The 15822-nt window shown below is 38.7% G+C and overlaps 1 protein-coding gene across 3 annotated transcripts in view; it reads left to right on the forward strand.

Moving 5' to 3' along the window:
- The window catches only part of EVC (EvC ciliary complex subunit 1), a 53873-nt gene extending 38815 nt beyond the window's left edge, over positions 1-15058 (forward strand). Inside the window, exons 13-23 of one of the 3 annotated variants that reach the window (XM_086464341.1) lie at positions 2358-2467; positions 3762-3972; positions 5532-5738; positions 6549-6693; positions 7437-7448; positions 9980-10018; positions 10144-10252; positions 12178-12304; positions 12570-12663; positions 13856-13961; positions 14977-15058. In XM_086464341.1, the coding sequence (XP_086320467.1) occupies positions 2358-2467; positions 3762-3972; positions 5532-5738; positions 6549-6693; positions 7437-7448; positions 9980-10018; positions 10144-10252; positions 12178-12304; positions 12570-12663; positions 13856-13961; positions 14977-15058 (1242 nt within the window). The remainder of the gene's footprint in view (positions 1-2357; positions 2468-3761; positions 3973-5531; positions 5739-6548; positions 6694-7436; positions 7449-9979; positions 10019-10143; positions 10253-12177; positions 12305-12569; positions 12664-13855; positions 13962-14976) is intronic. The other 2 variants (XM_086464342.1, XM_086464343.1) reach the window with 2 other exon arrangements.
- Positions 15059-15822: the final 764 nt, after the last annotated feature.

Here is a 15822-nt window from a genome sequence, read left to right on the forward strand (position 1 = left end):
TCCTTCCTTTCTTCATCATCTTCCTAATGGCCTTTTTGAGACAAAGCACTGGTTTAGCATTTGGTCCACATATCAATCTTCCTTCTTATCATCCAATCTTAAATGCGTAAAATCCCCCTCCTTTCCTCTTTGTTCTCTTACTACTTACATGGCTGATATACTTCTATGGTTCAGTTTAATAACTACGCCATGAGGATATTCTGCTGTATTCTCAGCTTTCCATTGGTCTCAGGGAGGTGACAAGACCTGTTATAAATTTTGCATACAGCTTACCTTAAATGCACTCGCAATGGAAAACATGACTCATCCTTTTCCTTTAAAAGAAACTGGTCACCACTACAGAACTAGGCTATTTCTTCAGAAGTAAACAATGACTACAATCCCTGTCTTTGTTATCGTTCTGAGTGTCTTTTTAGATTATACTGATAGCAGCAGAGATGCTACATTTTGATTTTCTTGGCTGCAATATTATATCATTTACCATTCCAATTGTAATTCAGAAAACGTCTCCTGTCTTCTCTGTCTTGGTGATCTATACCCTCATGCTGTTTGACAGTAAGTGTGCAGACAGGCCCTTCAAAAGCAACTTCTCAATGAATATCCAAAAAAAATATGAATATCCATCCAAAAATGATGGGAAGCCACATCTGAGCCACAACCAGTCTCTCATTGAAAATGGAAATACTTCTAGAAAGTGAAAGGTGATTTTCAACCCTTGTTTTGCCTGCTGAAAGAGACATTAAGATACACAATGCGATGGATCTACAAGGCATATGCAGAGAGGTGTGAAACACTAGGAAGCTATATCCACAGAGCCGCTAAAGGGGAATACTAATACAGTTATTACTTCAAGCAAGTATTTGCCATCTGTTATGATGATACCTGGAGACCTGATAGACCTTAATTTGACACTTGCAGCATGCAGTCAGAGACGGCACTGTGCTCGGCTGTGCTCTGTGATTTTAAGAATCGCCTGGATTCAAATCAGTTGAAGTCTGGCTACACAGGTACATCTTGTGGCTCTTTCCGAGAGCAGCCTGGTGGGCTCCCTGGCGCCGTACAGACTTTGTGGCTGTGCTTCTCATGCTCAGCTGCACTCTTTCCATCTGTCACCTGTTGTGGACTGCCTGCTCATCCTTCTCAGGCATCCTGCTTAGGAGTATGTGTTTTGGTAAGGTATTCTGCATGGAGAGGGGTCAATTACATGTGTTGCTCTATATACTACAGAGAATGTGCTATCCAAGGAAGAAATACATTTTTATTTTGAAGGCAAAGATGATGTGGTTTCTGACGTTCTGCATTTCTCGGGAGAGTTCATTCTGTGCTCATGGATAAAGCCACTCTCCTGCACAGATGACTACTTCCCAAGGAAAAGACTTTCAAATCCAGTAGGAAGGCTCAGTACCACTCCTAATTCCTCACACGAGCAATTGGGCACTTACACATCTAATTTTTTGCTAGACATACTGATCTAGTGACACCTTGCTGCCTGCAATAATAGAAAATTTAGTTCCTCATGTTCTGAATGAGTCTAGAACAGGAAGTGAAGCTGTCAGAGAGATGAGTATTTAATTTAGGGCTCTGTGTATGTCTGCAGGCAACCTGCATTTATCCACCTGCCAGTGTAGCCTAAAATATACTCTTCATCTCACAGTAATAGAGTTTGGGCCTTACAATTATTTCATCTTATGGCTTATTATTCCTTAAATTCTGGCACTAAACAAAATCTTAAGTCCATATCTCCAAAAGTTTATAGTCTAATGGCAAATCCATCAAAAGATATAAAGATTAAATTCTTTGATCTAAGTATCACCCTGATGGATTGTAAACTTGCAGTCCATAAACCTAATCACTCAATCTCCATTTCTGATTATTAGCACTGTGTACTACACACAAAAGTGTGATGGAAGACAATACCTTTATTTTTTTCAGTGAAAATAAAAAATACATTCTCTACTAGTGAAAAAAAACCCACCAAAAATCAACGAACAAACAAACAAAAAGCCTACTGCAACCTGCTGATGAGTGGATGCAGTATTTTGTGCCATATAGTTCTTTTTCTCTTGTTCCTCTGGTGCTGAAACTGGACAATCTGTAGGAGACATGGCTCAGGACTGATCCAAACCAGTGCAAAGCCTCCCTTTCTTTCCAGTGAGCTTTGTTTAAGACTTTGATCATTGAGAAAAAAATACTCCTAAGTAGAATAATTTTAATTCAGCATGAGTTTGTTTCTTGAAAGAGGGGAATGATTGATTTTAGCAAAATAACATCAAATAAACCCCTGTTTCTTAATGTGGTGACTAGAATGACTGAAAACAGAGTATCTTACAATTGTAATTTTTTCCCCCTGCTTTTAGCTATGGATAAAGGAATATGCTCTGTCGGCTGTGATGCAAAAGCACCTGTCTGAGAAACAGGAGAAGATAATTCAAGGTGTCGTAAGCAGACTAGGATGCCTCAGCGATGAGTAAGCATGGTTTTATCAGTAAGCATTGGGGTAAAACTGCACTGCTGCATGCGCAGATAAAAACTGGTTTACACTACACTGTGGAAAGAAGTGTTCAGCAATTATGAGCATCTTCAGGCAGAGAGGTAGTTACTCCAGTTTTTTGTCTGAGTTTCAAAAATTAAAAAACCCAGAGATACTGTGAGTCCTGGAAAGCAGAAAAAATCAAGTCTTCTGTGACTTGTCAAAGGGTGTGCTTTCTGTGTATCTGCTCCTATGTTTGTGAGTGATTTCTAATCTTGAACCAGTCTCTCCTTGCACTCTGTATGTCAAATTGGAGTTGCATATTCTTCAAGATAAAATGTTCAGTCCATCACAATTCAGCTCTACCTTTGCTTTCTGCTATTACAATACCACTGACCATCTCTTTGCATGATAATGACTCCTCTCTTACATTCTCTGTATTCAACAAGGGAACTTCTAGTTTTATCTCATCTTTGTGCAGATAAACATCTCTTCAATAGGGATATGTCTCAAACAAACACAATTCTGTGTTATCTGCCTTGTTTTGATTAAGATATCAACTGACTTAATTTACCATGGTCTTCAGATTACCAAAGATCAAAGCATTTGAAGCCTTGTCTATTTGGAATATTGGTATTATTGCCATTGCACTTCTTTATTTTCGCTCTACTTTTCAGTTCAACCTTACATTTTTACGTTCTCTGACTTCAGTGTTTCCTGACATTTGCTATCTAGAGAGCTCATGATGCCTTACACATACATGTAAGTTAGATACAGGCATAAACAATGTCATCTCAAATGTGCACAGAGATTTCACTCACCTGGTCCACAATGAGATTCAAAATTTGCTCTCCTGTTTAAAATTCACCACAAACTTGCTTCAGCCATGTCTGCCCTGCCAGCTAACACTGGCCTCTTCAAAGTGTGCCTCCTTGTTAATCCAAGATTTTCTTGAAATAACTTTCGTGTAGTTCTGATTACATTCTGTTTTCATCTTATTTCAAGTCTCCTATTAAAAAAACCCTTATATTATGTAATTATAGATTATTATTTACCTATTTTCTTCCTATTTTTATTTAAATTTAACTTCAATGTGACAGAACTAGAAGTCTATCATGGCACTACCCATTCTTTACACCTGAGCAGCTTTCCAAGGCATGCTTTGTACGAGAAGACTTTACACAGAGTGAATATTAACTCTTGCCATCTTTGAGCAATGACTTTGGTGAACACAGGCACGGCAAATCACTAAGCAGCTTAGCCGATTGATGTTTAATGATCCTTTTTATAGGTCTGTTAACTATATATTGCAAAAGCACCGACTTCTGCTGTGTTCAGTACTCAGAAGGTTAACCCTCCGAAGAGTGGGAATGGCAGCCCTGGCTTGCATGAGACTGTCCAGAAAGAAGAGCTTGCTTCAGGAACTGAGAGAGCAACATACCCTGCAGAAGGGATCCTCCCCCTGCCAAGATGAGGACCAGTGGCAGTTACAGAAGGCAGTGGTAGGTACAGTGGCAGGGTGATTTTTCTCCAGAGGTCTCATATGCTACGATGTCTGGCATTAGAAGTAGCCATAGAAGATCTCAGAAAATAAAAATGTTCAAGTTCAAAATAGAAAGGAAGTTATTCTTTGTCAGGGATTAGGTGTGGAATTGTGAAAAGTCAGGGGGAAAAAAGTGTTATGAACAACCTTCAAAACTAGAACCAATGTATAAGGAGTTAAGGAGAAGGTTGACTTACAGACACTCAACCAGAGTTTTAGACATACAGTGTGGTTTGAACTAAACATAATTTTAGCTTGTGCCAATTTTAGACTGGTAGACAGTGTCACATCTATCTGTTGATTTCATATAAAATGTAAAGCAACACTAAAGAGTCCTAGCTTGGACATGATAACATGACATTGGGTCTCTTAAAAAAAAAGAGAAACAGTTTCATGGCATTCTGACTGTCTAAAAAAAACCATCCAAAATATGTCTGAGCTATTAATAAAGACATACCAGAATAACCCTGCATTAACAGGGACATCATTATTTTCCACAGGTGAACGTGGGCAGAGCAGGTTCTTTTTCTATTTGCATTTCTTATTTCCAAGAGGGCATCAAATAGGTACTATCAAATTCCCGAGAATAATTTAATGTTATTTAGCCTTAAATGAGAATATTAATATAAGAGGGACATCACCAACTCAATAGAAGGCAATTTGTGGAAGACTCGTACACAAGCAAGACAGAACAGGTCATGCTGGTGAGTGTATACTATTGTGTGCTGAAGAGAGTCTAGAGGGAAAGTGGATTTAAAAAGAAGCATAGAAAACGGTGACAAGGATAGTCCAAAGTCCTCAAGAGACTAGAACTCTTCAGCCTAACAAAGCAGTGTCTTCTGGAAGATCATAAGTTTTAAAACTGGCATAAAATGTGTGAATAGGGAAAAATGTTTCACTTGTTTCTAATAAAAGAAGTAAAGAGCACTGAGCATAGCTATTAGATGGCTGGTTGAAAATTAAGAAATGTGTAGATAAGCTGTTGAATTCACCGCCACAGGATGCTGTAGGTGCCAAGAGCGCAAATGCCAAGTGCCAATGTAGGTGCCAAGTGCTATTAAACATGTTCATGACCTCTCCCAAGGGCCGTAAGTACCAACGTACCAACTTTTTCTCAGATGGACCCCACAAACTGTACAAGTATTCCAGGTGCATAACATGACTTGTTCCTGTGCACCACATCAAGGCATCCACATTTATCCCTTACTGGACTCGTGATATTTGACCTAGATTGTTCATATTTTTAATAGAAATAAGACCAAATTCAAGAATACATCACTTTTGGAAATGACTAATGGGACAGGATGCAGCTGTTAGTGTATCATGACAGAGGCAATAGTTTTGTTGCAAAGACAAATGTGTTCAATGACTCTACATAAACTTCTGCTGGAAATTAGATTATTCTAAATGTTAAAACAGTAACATTCTGAATGGGTGTAGCACTTTCCTTTAAAGTGAAGCTGACTAACTTTCCTAACATATTTAAATGTCAGTGCCATCTTTTTGTCTGATTACCAGGAGTCCCACATTCTGGAAGAGGAGGAGAAGCTCAAGGAAGAAACGCAGCAAACCCATTTAGAATTTCACCAGCAGCTAGTCACAGAAATCCAAGAAGCTCTTCAGTTTCTTCAGCAGCACATGGAGCAGGTGATTGGGCAAACACTGCTGCAGCATGCCCGACGGGAAGCTGGAAGAAAGGGTTCAGATGATGGACAGGACTTCAAGGTATGGAAATGTTCAATAGCAGTTTTCCAAACAAAATGAGTTTTTTAGCTACTTTGCTAAAATGGAAGGCTATTTCATTTATGCATTACCCTATGCCTGGAAGTATCAGCAGGAAACCGTTACAACCTGTGTTAAAAGTGAAGATGACTTGCAGAGTATTTACAAACTAACACTTATGTAGAAGTACAGTATTTTCCAGCGACTTGCTATAGCAGCCAAAACAGGTTTTATTAAGCCAAACCCTGGAATGTAAAAAAATTGAGAGAGTTCTTGATGACAGAGAATAACAAAAATGAGGAAGAAATGGAGATGGTTATCTATTGATGAAGGTTTTATGATTAATTAATAGTGTTTGTGTATTAACAACTTAATATTAATTCATATATAAAAATAATTAAATAAAAATAAAACTTGCGTCATAGGTTAATTAAATTGTTCTAAAGCAATATTTGGATTTTCTGTATAATGGAAAGTTGTAGTAGAGCTACACATATATTGATTTACTTTGCTGATAGTCAGGTTGACAGGTAAAATGGGCTATCGAGACTGAACAGATAGGGGAATGGCCCCTTCCCAGATGGAGGTGAGGCACAGTAGAAAGATTTTACTGTAATTTTTCATGTTGAAATGTTCCGTGGATGAATAGAAATAGTGTTTTTCCAGCATCTCAGTCTGCCACATTTTTCAAGCACAAAATTCACAATTCTGTGTGCACATAAAAAAATAGTTTGAGTCTTCAGTTTTAGACAGATCAAAACAATTCAGTTTTTGACATAGAAAATGAATTGTGAATTGTACTGTGTAATACAGGAGAGACTGGTGGAAGCTGCTGTAGAAAGTGTGTATGGGACCAGCAATAATATCAATAGACTGGTGCAAAACTACTATCAGCAATTAGGAAAAATCACAGAAGGCTATGAAGGGAAAAAGCTTCAACAATTGAAATCCTTACAAGGTGCGTATGATATTGACAACTGTAAGAGAATTCTGTTTTTTTAACAGATAAATTAATTTTCTTATCACTGTAAAGATTGTTTTTAAAGATAGCAGAAATCTGTTATTTAAAGTAAACAAGAAAGCAAAAGAATGTGTCAGTCCTTTTCCATCTTTGAAGATGAAGAACTGTTATTACTAATAATTACCTGAATTATAGTCGTAGATGCAGGACCCAGTTACTTAGAGTTTGGTACAGACACACACAGAACGATGAACCAGTGTTGGACATTACAGTTTAACCACTAACTCTGGTTCACCAAGTTAATACCAGAGACACCACCATGGTCATAACCACCAACAGGTTGATCTTCTGGTACTCTAAACCTCAACACAAGGCAGAAGAATTTAGAAAGCAGAGTTGTACAAGTATTAGGTTGTACAGCCAATGTATACCATAAACACTGTTCAACTTTGCATATTAATATATTCAAATAGAATGAATCAATGAATCAAATATTCATAGGGAGAGAGAGAGGATATATGACAGGTCAAGCTGAATCTTTCCCTAGAAGGGAGGAGATCTGGGTTTCAATTCCTGCCTCCATGTTAGAAAAGAAACATCATTGCCAGACAGTCTGCTTCCTCTGAGGTGACTGCCCTCAGCTTTGGGGAGTAGATTCATACATTCATTCATTTTTTTGGCTCAATGAAATATTGTTGTCTCTGAAGTTGAGGAAATGCATTAGAGGAGACACCAAAAAGCCAAGCATGCCCGTCTTGGAGCACTCTGTGAGCTACTACATTGTTTCTTAGCTGTCAACCATGACCCTCTCACAAGTTGTGAAACTGCTGAAGACGTTTATGAACTGCTGTATCTCATATAAATACAGGCAATTTCTCCTGGAGTTACATTTAATTGCTCAGTTCCTTCAGGGCAGGAGAACAAAAGCAAGCTGTGATTATTGATTTCTTTTGTAAACACTTTCCCCTCCTGTGGATGAAGACTGTTGGCATTAAATGAAGTTAGCAAGTTAGCAAAATGGCAACAGCCCTAAAGGCTAAGTATTTGAGACACATGGAGTGGATTTTTTTCCTAAAAATACAGTTAGCAATTTTGAATAGAAAAGATTCTTTAACCACAGAAGAGAGTTTTTGAAGAGGAACAGACGTATCCACTCAAGGCTGAGGTCCAAAGATGAGCTGGGAGGATTTGTGAGCCCCGGTAGTAGCTAGATATGGTCACTGGTTGTAAGACAGAACCAATCTGTTCTGCACTGCCCTGTTGTAAACCTTGAAGACTTTAATATTGGAAGCTGAAGTGCTAGGGTAAGGCAAAATCTGTGCAGGGATTTTTGACAATCAGTATTATAGACATTGGCACCTAGCAAGGCAGTCAGTTACTTAAGTTCTCACAAAGTCTCTCTAAAGACCTCTTGGCCCGGATTCAGCTAACTGCAATGTCTGAAATCCCTTTGATTGGAGTTCGTTTAAGCAGTACAACTGAAGCCTGTTCCAGAATGCTTCTCTGAGCTGAGCTGAGCTGAGCTGGATGTCATTACACACTTGAATGTTCTGCTTCGTTAGTGTTTTGACACTGCTTTCAACTGGGCCCCCAATTAGGTTGTGAGACCTAAAATGCCGGTCACTAGAACCACAGTCAGCCTTCTGGTGATTGCTCATTTAAATTATTTTTCCTTGTGGAGTTTGTGTGCTTATATTACTGTTTCAGTGTATTGGTGTTCCATGAACTATAAGGAAGAAAATTACATATATAAGCAAAGCACATTTTGTTTTCAACTGAATGAAAAGAAAATCTTTCTGCTGCAATGTAAGCCTGCAGGCCTGAGGGAGGATGAGAGTATTTATTTTCATGATAAAAGCAAGAGTGTTTTAGATTTGGGTGGCCAGAGAGAAACCCAGCTGAAATTCACAGATCAAATGAACTACTACAATGAAAAAGTACTGCAAACCTACATGTGCGTGCTGTATCCCGGCTGAGACTTTTTGTATCAACAGATAACTAATTCAGCTTTGTTGGTGCTTCTTACGTTAGGAGTGAGCACTACCAGCTAATAAAAGACTTTGATGCTTTAGTATATGTAAGTCCTTCTTTAACATAAGTCCAAATTTGTGATGCAGAACCCAGCTCCTTTCTCATTTCTGCTTCTGTATTGGCCACAGAAGCACTTAAATTTCTCTCTGTGATTCTTAACAGCCTGAAGCTGTGCTCTGGGGCACAGCCAGGACACCCTAAGCCCTGCTAGCCGGCCATCTATTTTCCATGCAAGCTCAGACAGGAGGCAGAATATCCACATTTCTTCCTTTTCAGAAGCACCTAATCTCCAAGGTGATCTCCAAGCACGATTACCACACTGAGAGTGTGATCCTACTCGCCAAATGCTCTCATAACTTCTCTCTCTAAAACAAAAGATGGAAAAAACAGTGTAGGCAATAGAGCCACCTACTATGTGATAGCCGTGGGGCTAGAATGACCACATAGGAAATTCCTTATGTACTTCATTCAGTGGTAGCTAAATGGGAGTAAGGATGATAATGCCAAGCTTCTCTCTCCCAGTGATGTTCCTTAATGTCAGGCTAAAGGATTTTGTTTCTTTGGGCATCCCTTGGCCTAGTAAATCTGAATTTACAGTCTGTCTGGCACAGCCACAGGAAAAAAGGTGGAGAGTACCTCCCCTTGCTCAGCCAGCCCAGCCCAGCCTAGAGTACAGCCAGTAACTGCTCCCTGATGGTGCTGGTGGTAGGAGAGGTGCCTGTCAGCCTCTCCAAGCGTTCAGAAAAGGTTGGATGCTCCCCAAGTGAATGTTATGTACCCTAATCTGTTATGTATCCATCTCCCTCTCTCTGCATTTTATTTAAAAGCAGTAGTGCAAGGAAAATGGTCCATCTGTCAGACATGCCCCAAGCCTGGCTGCCAGGCAGGACTTCAGGGCAAGAGTCAGGAGCCTGGTCAGCAGTTAAATGCCAATTACTCGCAAGAGTGTGAGCATATGCAAAAGTACCCAGAATACTTTGCCATCAAATGAGGGGACATCTAGTGAAGGTAGGAATTTCCAGGACTAAATGGCCTCCAAATGGAAGTTTTCTTTATATTGCATTTTTCGTTTAGGTATTACAGTTCTTGCTTAAGGCATCAAGTTATTTTCCTGAAATTTCTGCTTTGAATTCCATATTAATCAGTTAGCCTAGTGGGAGAGGTAGATAAGAATAGGTATTCAGTGACGATTACCATCTCAGCTAAATGATACACAAACTATTGTTTGTGGAACGGATCACAGTGTGCAGAGCAAGAGTGTGTAAGAAGTACTTGATATCCATAAGGAGCAGTAACTCTGGAAGGACTGCCTAGAACAGGGATTAATTTGTGCTGGTGCAAAACATAAATTATAAGGTTGCCACAACTCAGAGTTTGTAATTTTGAGCAGAAGATTTTACAAAAACATTATTTCAGCAGAAAGAGGTGAAAGGAACAGACTTAGGAAGAAACAAGAGAATGAACTGACGTTGAAAGAAAAACAGATCAAAGGCCTCCTGGACGTATCATCCACAATCCGTCAAAGGTAAAAGCAAGCAGCAGCAATGCTGATTCTATTTAAATGTTGGCGAGTATTTTCAGATCTACATAAATGTCTAGCTGAATAAATTACTTGGTTTTGCGTTTTATATTTGTCTTTGGTGGAAAATAAGTATCTGTTGCCAAATTACATTTACCCTTTGATCTCAGAGAATTACTTTCTTATTACGGACTGAAGAACTATACGTAGACAGTTTGAAACGAGAGAATGAAAAACAATGCCAAAATATTTGCCACATTTTAAAAGAAATTTAACATAAGTGTAGGATGGGAACCAATGCTAAGTCATTACATTCCATCTTTTCTGCTTTGAACATCAAAAAGTGTTCGTTAACTTGCTGTTGAGTAAACATATACCATAATGAAGAGAAAATGTTTGCAACATAAATAATACTCAAAATGGCAAGAAGATTTCAGTGAATGCCTTGGACAATCAAGATTTACTTGCACTAAATTTAGAGTGGAATCCCTCAAATGTTAATTAAGTAAAAATCATATTTAATTAATTGCGGATTTTATGAAACATAAAGAGTCCAGACAAAAAGCACTGCAATTCCAAAGGAATAAGTTGTCATAAAAAGCTTGGCATGCACATGATACGTTTTTGTAATCGTTTTATTTCTTTACTGTTGGTTTATTATCCAGAACAACACAGCATCTGCAATTTTGACACTGTAAAGAGGTTAATTCTTTTTCCAGACATTCTGTTACTTCTAAATTGAAAGAAATCATTGCCTGCTTTCTGTTTTTCATCCTTGTTTGAATTAGTATAGAAATGGGTTAATGTAATAAAGAGCTTCATAAAAGATGTTAGTTATTCATTATCAAGTTTAGAATTTATTCTGACATATAAATTCACAGCTAGCTGTTGTCTGAGGGTTTTCTCCCATAAGCTATCATAGTGTCTTAAAACAAAGTCCTATCAAATTGGCCTTCATGTTAGCAGAAATATGGTGTTGAAGAATGTAACTATTCAGTGTCTAAGCTGGTCTAATAGCCATTAGTGATCAAACCTGTTTTCCTGTTATCATTATGATTTCTTTTATGGTCTAATCCCAGCCCTGTGTAAATTAATGACAAATTTCCATTAATTTGTCTAACTCCTCTTAAACTCAGCATAGATTGTTTTCTTTCTTGTTGCCTTTGGTGCACGGTTGCAAGTGTGAGTTCAAAAAGCAGAGTTTGAAAGCTAACCTTCTGTAAGCACTGACCATTATAGCAGCATCTTCATTATGTGTAGGTGTCAGAAACAATTTATGTTATCTCCTTCCCTGAGGAATATGGTGAGTGATTGACAGCATTGCTTCAAGGTAGATCAGGCAAGAGGACAGAAGAAATACAGATTCAGCAAAGTTACAGCCATTCAGGTTCTACTGTATTAATATTAATCTTTAACCAGCAAAATAAAACAAGGGAAGAATATAGTTGTCAGTGCTCTCAATTGTCAAGTTTTGAATTACCATGTTTCTGTCTCTCAGCCTGGTACTGAAGAGCCCTGAATGAAACGCTTAATTCTTAATCCCTTTATCCTTGCACCTGATCTTCTAATGGCTTGTCTCGTTGGCAAGCGGACAGTAAAGCTGACTTTAGAAACACACAATGGTTTTGAAAGCAGACTTCAACATTAGACCTGAACTCCAGCTCCTAAAGTCCAGGCATGGACAACCCAAACTGCTGCAATTCCTAGCTCCAAAAGGAGCTTGTATCCCATGGAGAGCCAAGACAGGTTATTAAAATAAGTAAATCTGTCTAAAAACTGACTGCAAAATTTTTTTGTACCAGCAGAAGCTGAGTGGGCCGATATTGTTAATGAGCCTTTCACTCTACAAAGTCTTGTAAATACACTTTGCCAGGATTGTATTTCTCTCTTGAACTGAACAACATTGGTACTTTTAAATTTCTCTTGACCAGGATGGTGCTGCAGCAAAAGAAGGTTTTGGCTCAATTTGAACTGCAGCAGCAAATTCGTCTAGAGTCTCTGAAGCAGAAGCTGCTGGGTTTGCATCACCTAGAAACTGAGTTGGAGAATCAGCTAAAGGTAAATCAGGGTAAACAACTCGCGGATCTGAAGCAGTCGATGGCAAAACATCGGACTGGTTGTAAGAGTCTCTTTGCTGTCCAAGTTGAAATCAGTGCTAAGATTTACCACTGCCTTACAGGAAATGCTTCCTTGATGCTAGCTGTATTGTTTCCTGTGTTTCTGCAATGACATACACCTTCTTTGTCATGCCATATGTAGAATAACATAACCCAGAGTCAAGCTGTCTTGCGTTAACTGACTTCTGATTTATCCTTGTGTGCAGGAAGCTGAGCAGGACTTTGTAAGTGAGTTGGCTGCACTGGCCCGAGTTCCAGTGGCTGTGAAGAAGAAACCGTCCAAAAGGAGCAAGCCAGCAGGTTGATATAACCCTGAATTGTTTAAAAAAACCTCACATAATTTCATGTGTCAGTGCATATTTTGCGATATAACACAATGGAGTTTCAGGAGAGATTTTTCGTCAGTGCCATTTCCCTAGTCGGGCTGTAGAAAAGTAAAGGCAACCTGCCAAGGTCACCCAGCTCACCAGTAGCACAGCCACAAATAAGTGTCACCATTCCTCACTCCAGAGCAATTCTTTAGACAATAGATTGCATTGTGTCCACTGAGGTAAGGCTTTGCCTTGCTCAAACCAAAATTATTTTTCATGTCTCTATTGTGTTCTTTAGAAATTATTCTGTTCACCTCAGTCACTAAGTCTCTGGGAGGACAGCAGAGTTGAATCACCCAGTTTTCATTCTGGTAGAATGGAAGAATTGCCTTCCTGCACACATGCTCAAAAGTAAAATCTTACTGAATCAGGAAACTGGAAATATTTATATGAGTTTACCACAGTTTTAACAAATTAGACCAATTCATTGTTCAAGAAATACTTAGAGACAAATTGTCAGAACAGCAGTTGTGTTTCCTGATCCACATTTGGGGTGGAGCATGCAAGTTCTCATCCTTTCAGGCCATGCAGTCCTTCTGTCATTGTCAGAATGAAATCTGGCATTACATTTGAAAGATGCTGAAAGGTGAGATGGGTGCCTGAAAGGGAAAAGCAGCTCCCTCACCTGGACAGTTTTGAAATCTTTATCCCCACTTTGGTTGTTTCTCCAGCATGCAGAGCTGTTTGCCCTGGTAGGCACTGTGACCCCAGGACACATGTTGAAGCTTAGCTCAGGACCCTAAAACAAGTGATGTTTTATCATCAGATTATTCTGATTCAAATCACATAAAATTCTGAATTGGCTTTTCTTCTGTTTGCTGGTAGTAAAAAGCCATTTTCAATTACTTCCTAAAAAAATGTATGACAGGCCTTTCAACTGTTGCACCTCATGGAAACTTACTTCAGTGTTCAGCAAGTGTGCAAGTTCAAGGTCTGCTCTGTGAGAACTAACCGATGGTAAAAAACCAATAGACTAACGTAAAGTGGAATGATTTCCTTGGAATAATAAGATGTATGTATGAAGTGTTAGAGTGTATTTTTTTGGTTTAGTTTAATCAAAACCAAACAAGTTCTACTATATGTGATTTTTTTTTTTAATTCACATGCATTTGGCAATTCAGGGGAAAAAACAAAAAGGAAGACCTTTCAGTCACCAAAATCAGCAGACAAAGATGATTCTTATGAAAATATTCAGGAGCCCCCTGGACTGACTTCTGGCTTATGCAGGTACAGTAGAGGCTAAAAAAATGGGGTGTGTAAAACTTTTTATAAAAAGCAGTAAAAAACATACTTCGTAAGTAGGTATGTCAATCAAACCCAAAATATAATGCCTATGCTAGCTGAGCTTCTTCCTTAATAGTTACTTCTCACGTGTACTTGACACTTTTTTTTCCTCATATTTTTTTTAAATTTAGGAGAAAAATCTGACTTTGCTTGTCTGTGCTGCTATGTATTTTATAAATAACTGTGATTTTAGGTAGAGAAATGAGAAATACTGTTTCCAAATTTCCTTTAATTAGGTTTTTTAAAACCTGAGTCACAGACAGCATAAATCAGCACAGACAAGTGAATCCAATGGAACTAGGCTGACGTGTAGCAACCAAAATATGGTCTGTGGTATTTAGGCTTTCAACTTCCACCTTTATTTCAGGAACAAAGGCAAGCGCCAGTCTTTGGCTGAGGAGGGTAGCAGCTCTAACAATGATTTTCTTGATAGATGTTTCAGTTGGCTTATGCTGGGGTGCTAACTAGAGGAGAAGAAATGGCTACAAACCTGAAAGATGCCAGCTGATTACTACGGACAGATCAAACCAGCCAGCTGGTCGCTGGGGCTTGATATATTGAGCAGAGAAAATCCTGTTGACAGGCAAAGCAAACAGTTGGTTCTCAGGAGCCACAGGCCTTTGGGGAAAAGTATTTATCCCCTGAGTGACCTCAGCCTGGGACTGACTTCAGGAGATGGCTCCTTTCCCTGATGGCATCAACCCTTTTCACACACTGCTTTCCCACAGCCAACAAGGGATACGTGTGTAGGGAACAGGGACCCAACAAAGGAACGTTTATGCAACTTTGTTTTGGCAGCCTCAACAGAGGCAGCTGAAACCAGCAAGTGCAGAAGTTACAGTTACATAGCAAGTGCCTTTCTTCTCTTATCAAAATTAATTTAGTTTAAGAGAGATTTGTAGTATTTTAAAAACTCTGTCTACAATTTTGTCCTATTTTTCTTGTTTATTTCTTTCAGAGAGAGGTTACAGAGTTTACATGAAGGGGAGACTGAACCAAGGAAAAACTCAGAGATGCTAAAAAAAAGAGGCAACAGGTAGTAAAAGCATTTATATAAGCTGTCTGAACACAGAGTACCAAAGCATTCTTCTGGGGAATCTCAGCAGCTATAAATACTTGCTGAGCTCCTTTACTGAGGAGCAACAAAGAACATCAATAATAACCGAGAAATCTTCTTTAGCTACAGACCAAGTATCAATCCCAGCTTCCTTTAGCTGTTAATAAAACATTCCCATTTGGTTTTGGTAAGGGGGAACAAGGAAGTCTTTAATATAAGCTCTTCTACATCTCTTAGGGAATGTGGAGGGAAGATAGTTTTAGATTAGGAATATACCTGAGAAAAGTGCTCTTGTAGAACAAATCCACATTAGGCTGGTTGCCCAAGTCAGTGTATCTCAGTAAGGTTTCATTACAATAGTGATGCACCATTTGCTTCTGAGCCCTAAATGTGGTAGATTGGATCTTAATACTTTGTGTTTGCTGCTGTGGACTAACAAAAACAGAAATGTAAGGAATACATAAGCAGACTTCATTCAGATGATATTGGTACATCAGATGGTATTGGTACGTCAAAAGATTGCATTTGGTCTGTCTTTTGTTACATTTTGGTACTTCCAAGGCTATGTATGCTTTTTAAAATCTGTACAAAGATTTTTATAAATGTATTTCTCTGCATTTGTCTCAGATTGCAAATTAATTTTTTTCGGAAGAATGAGACAAAGCCAGTTTACTGTTTTGGTTTTTATACTATTTCTGGTCTTCTTCCTTAAGTACACTCCTGTTTCCAACGCACTTTGTTATGCTC

Source organism: Leptosomus discolor, chromosome 4, assembly GCF_034619465.1.
Source record: "Leptosomus discolor isolate bLepDis1 chromosome 4, bLepDis1.hap2, whole genome shotgun sequence".
NCBI classification, from domain to species: domain Eukaryota; kingdom Metazoa; phylum Chordata; class Aves; order Leptosomiformes; family Leptosomidae; genus Leptosomus; species Leptosomus discolor.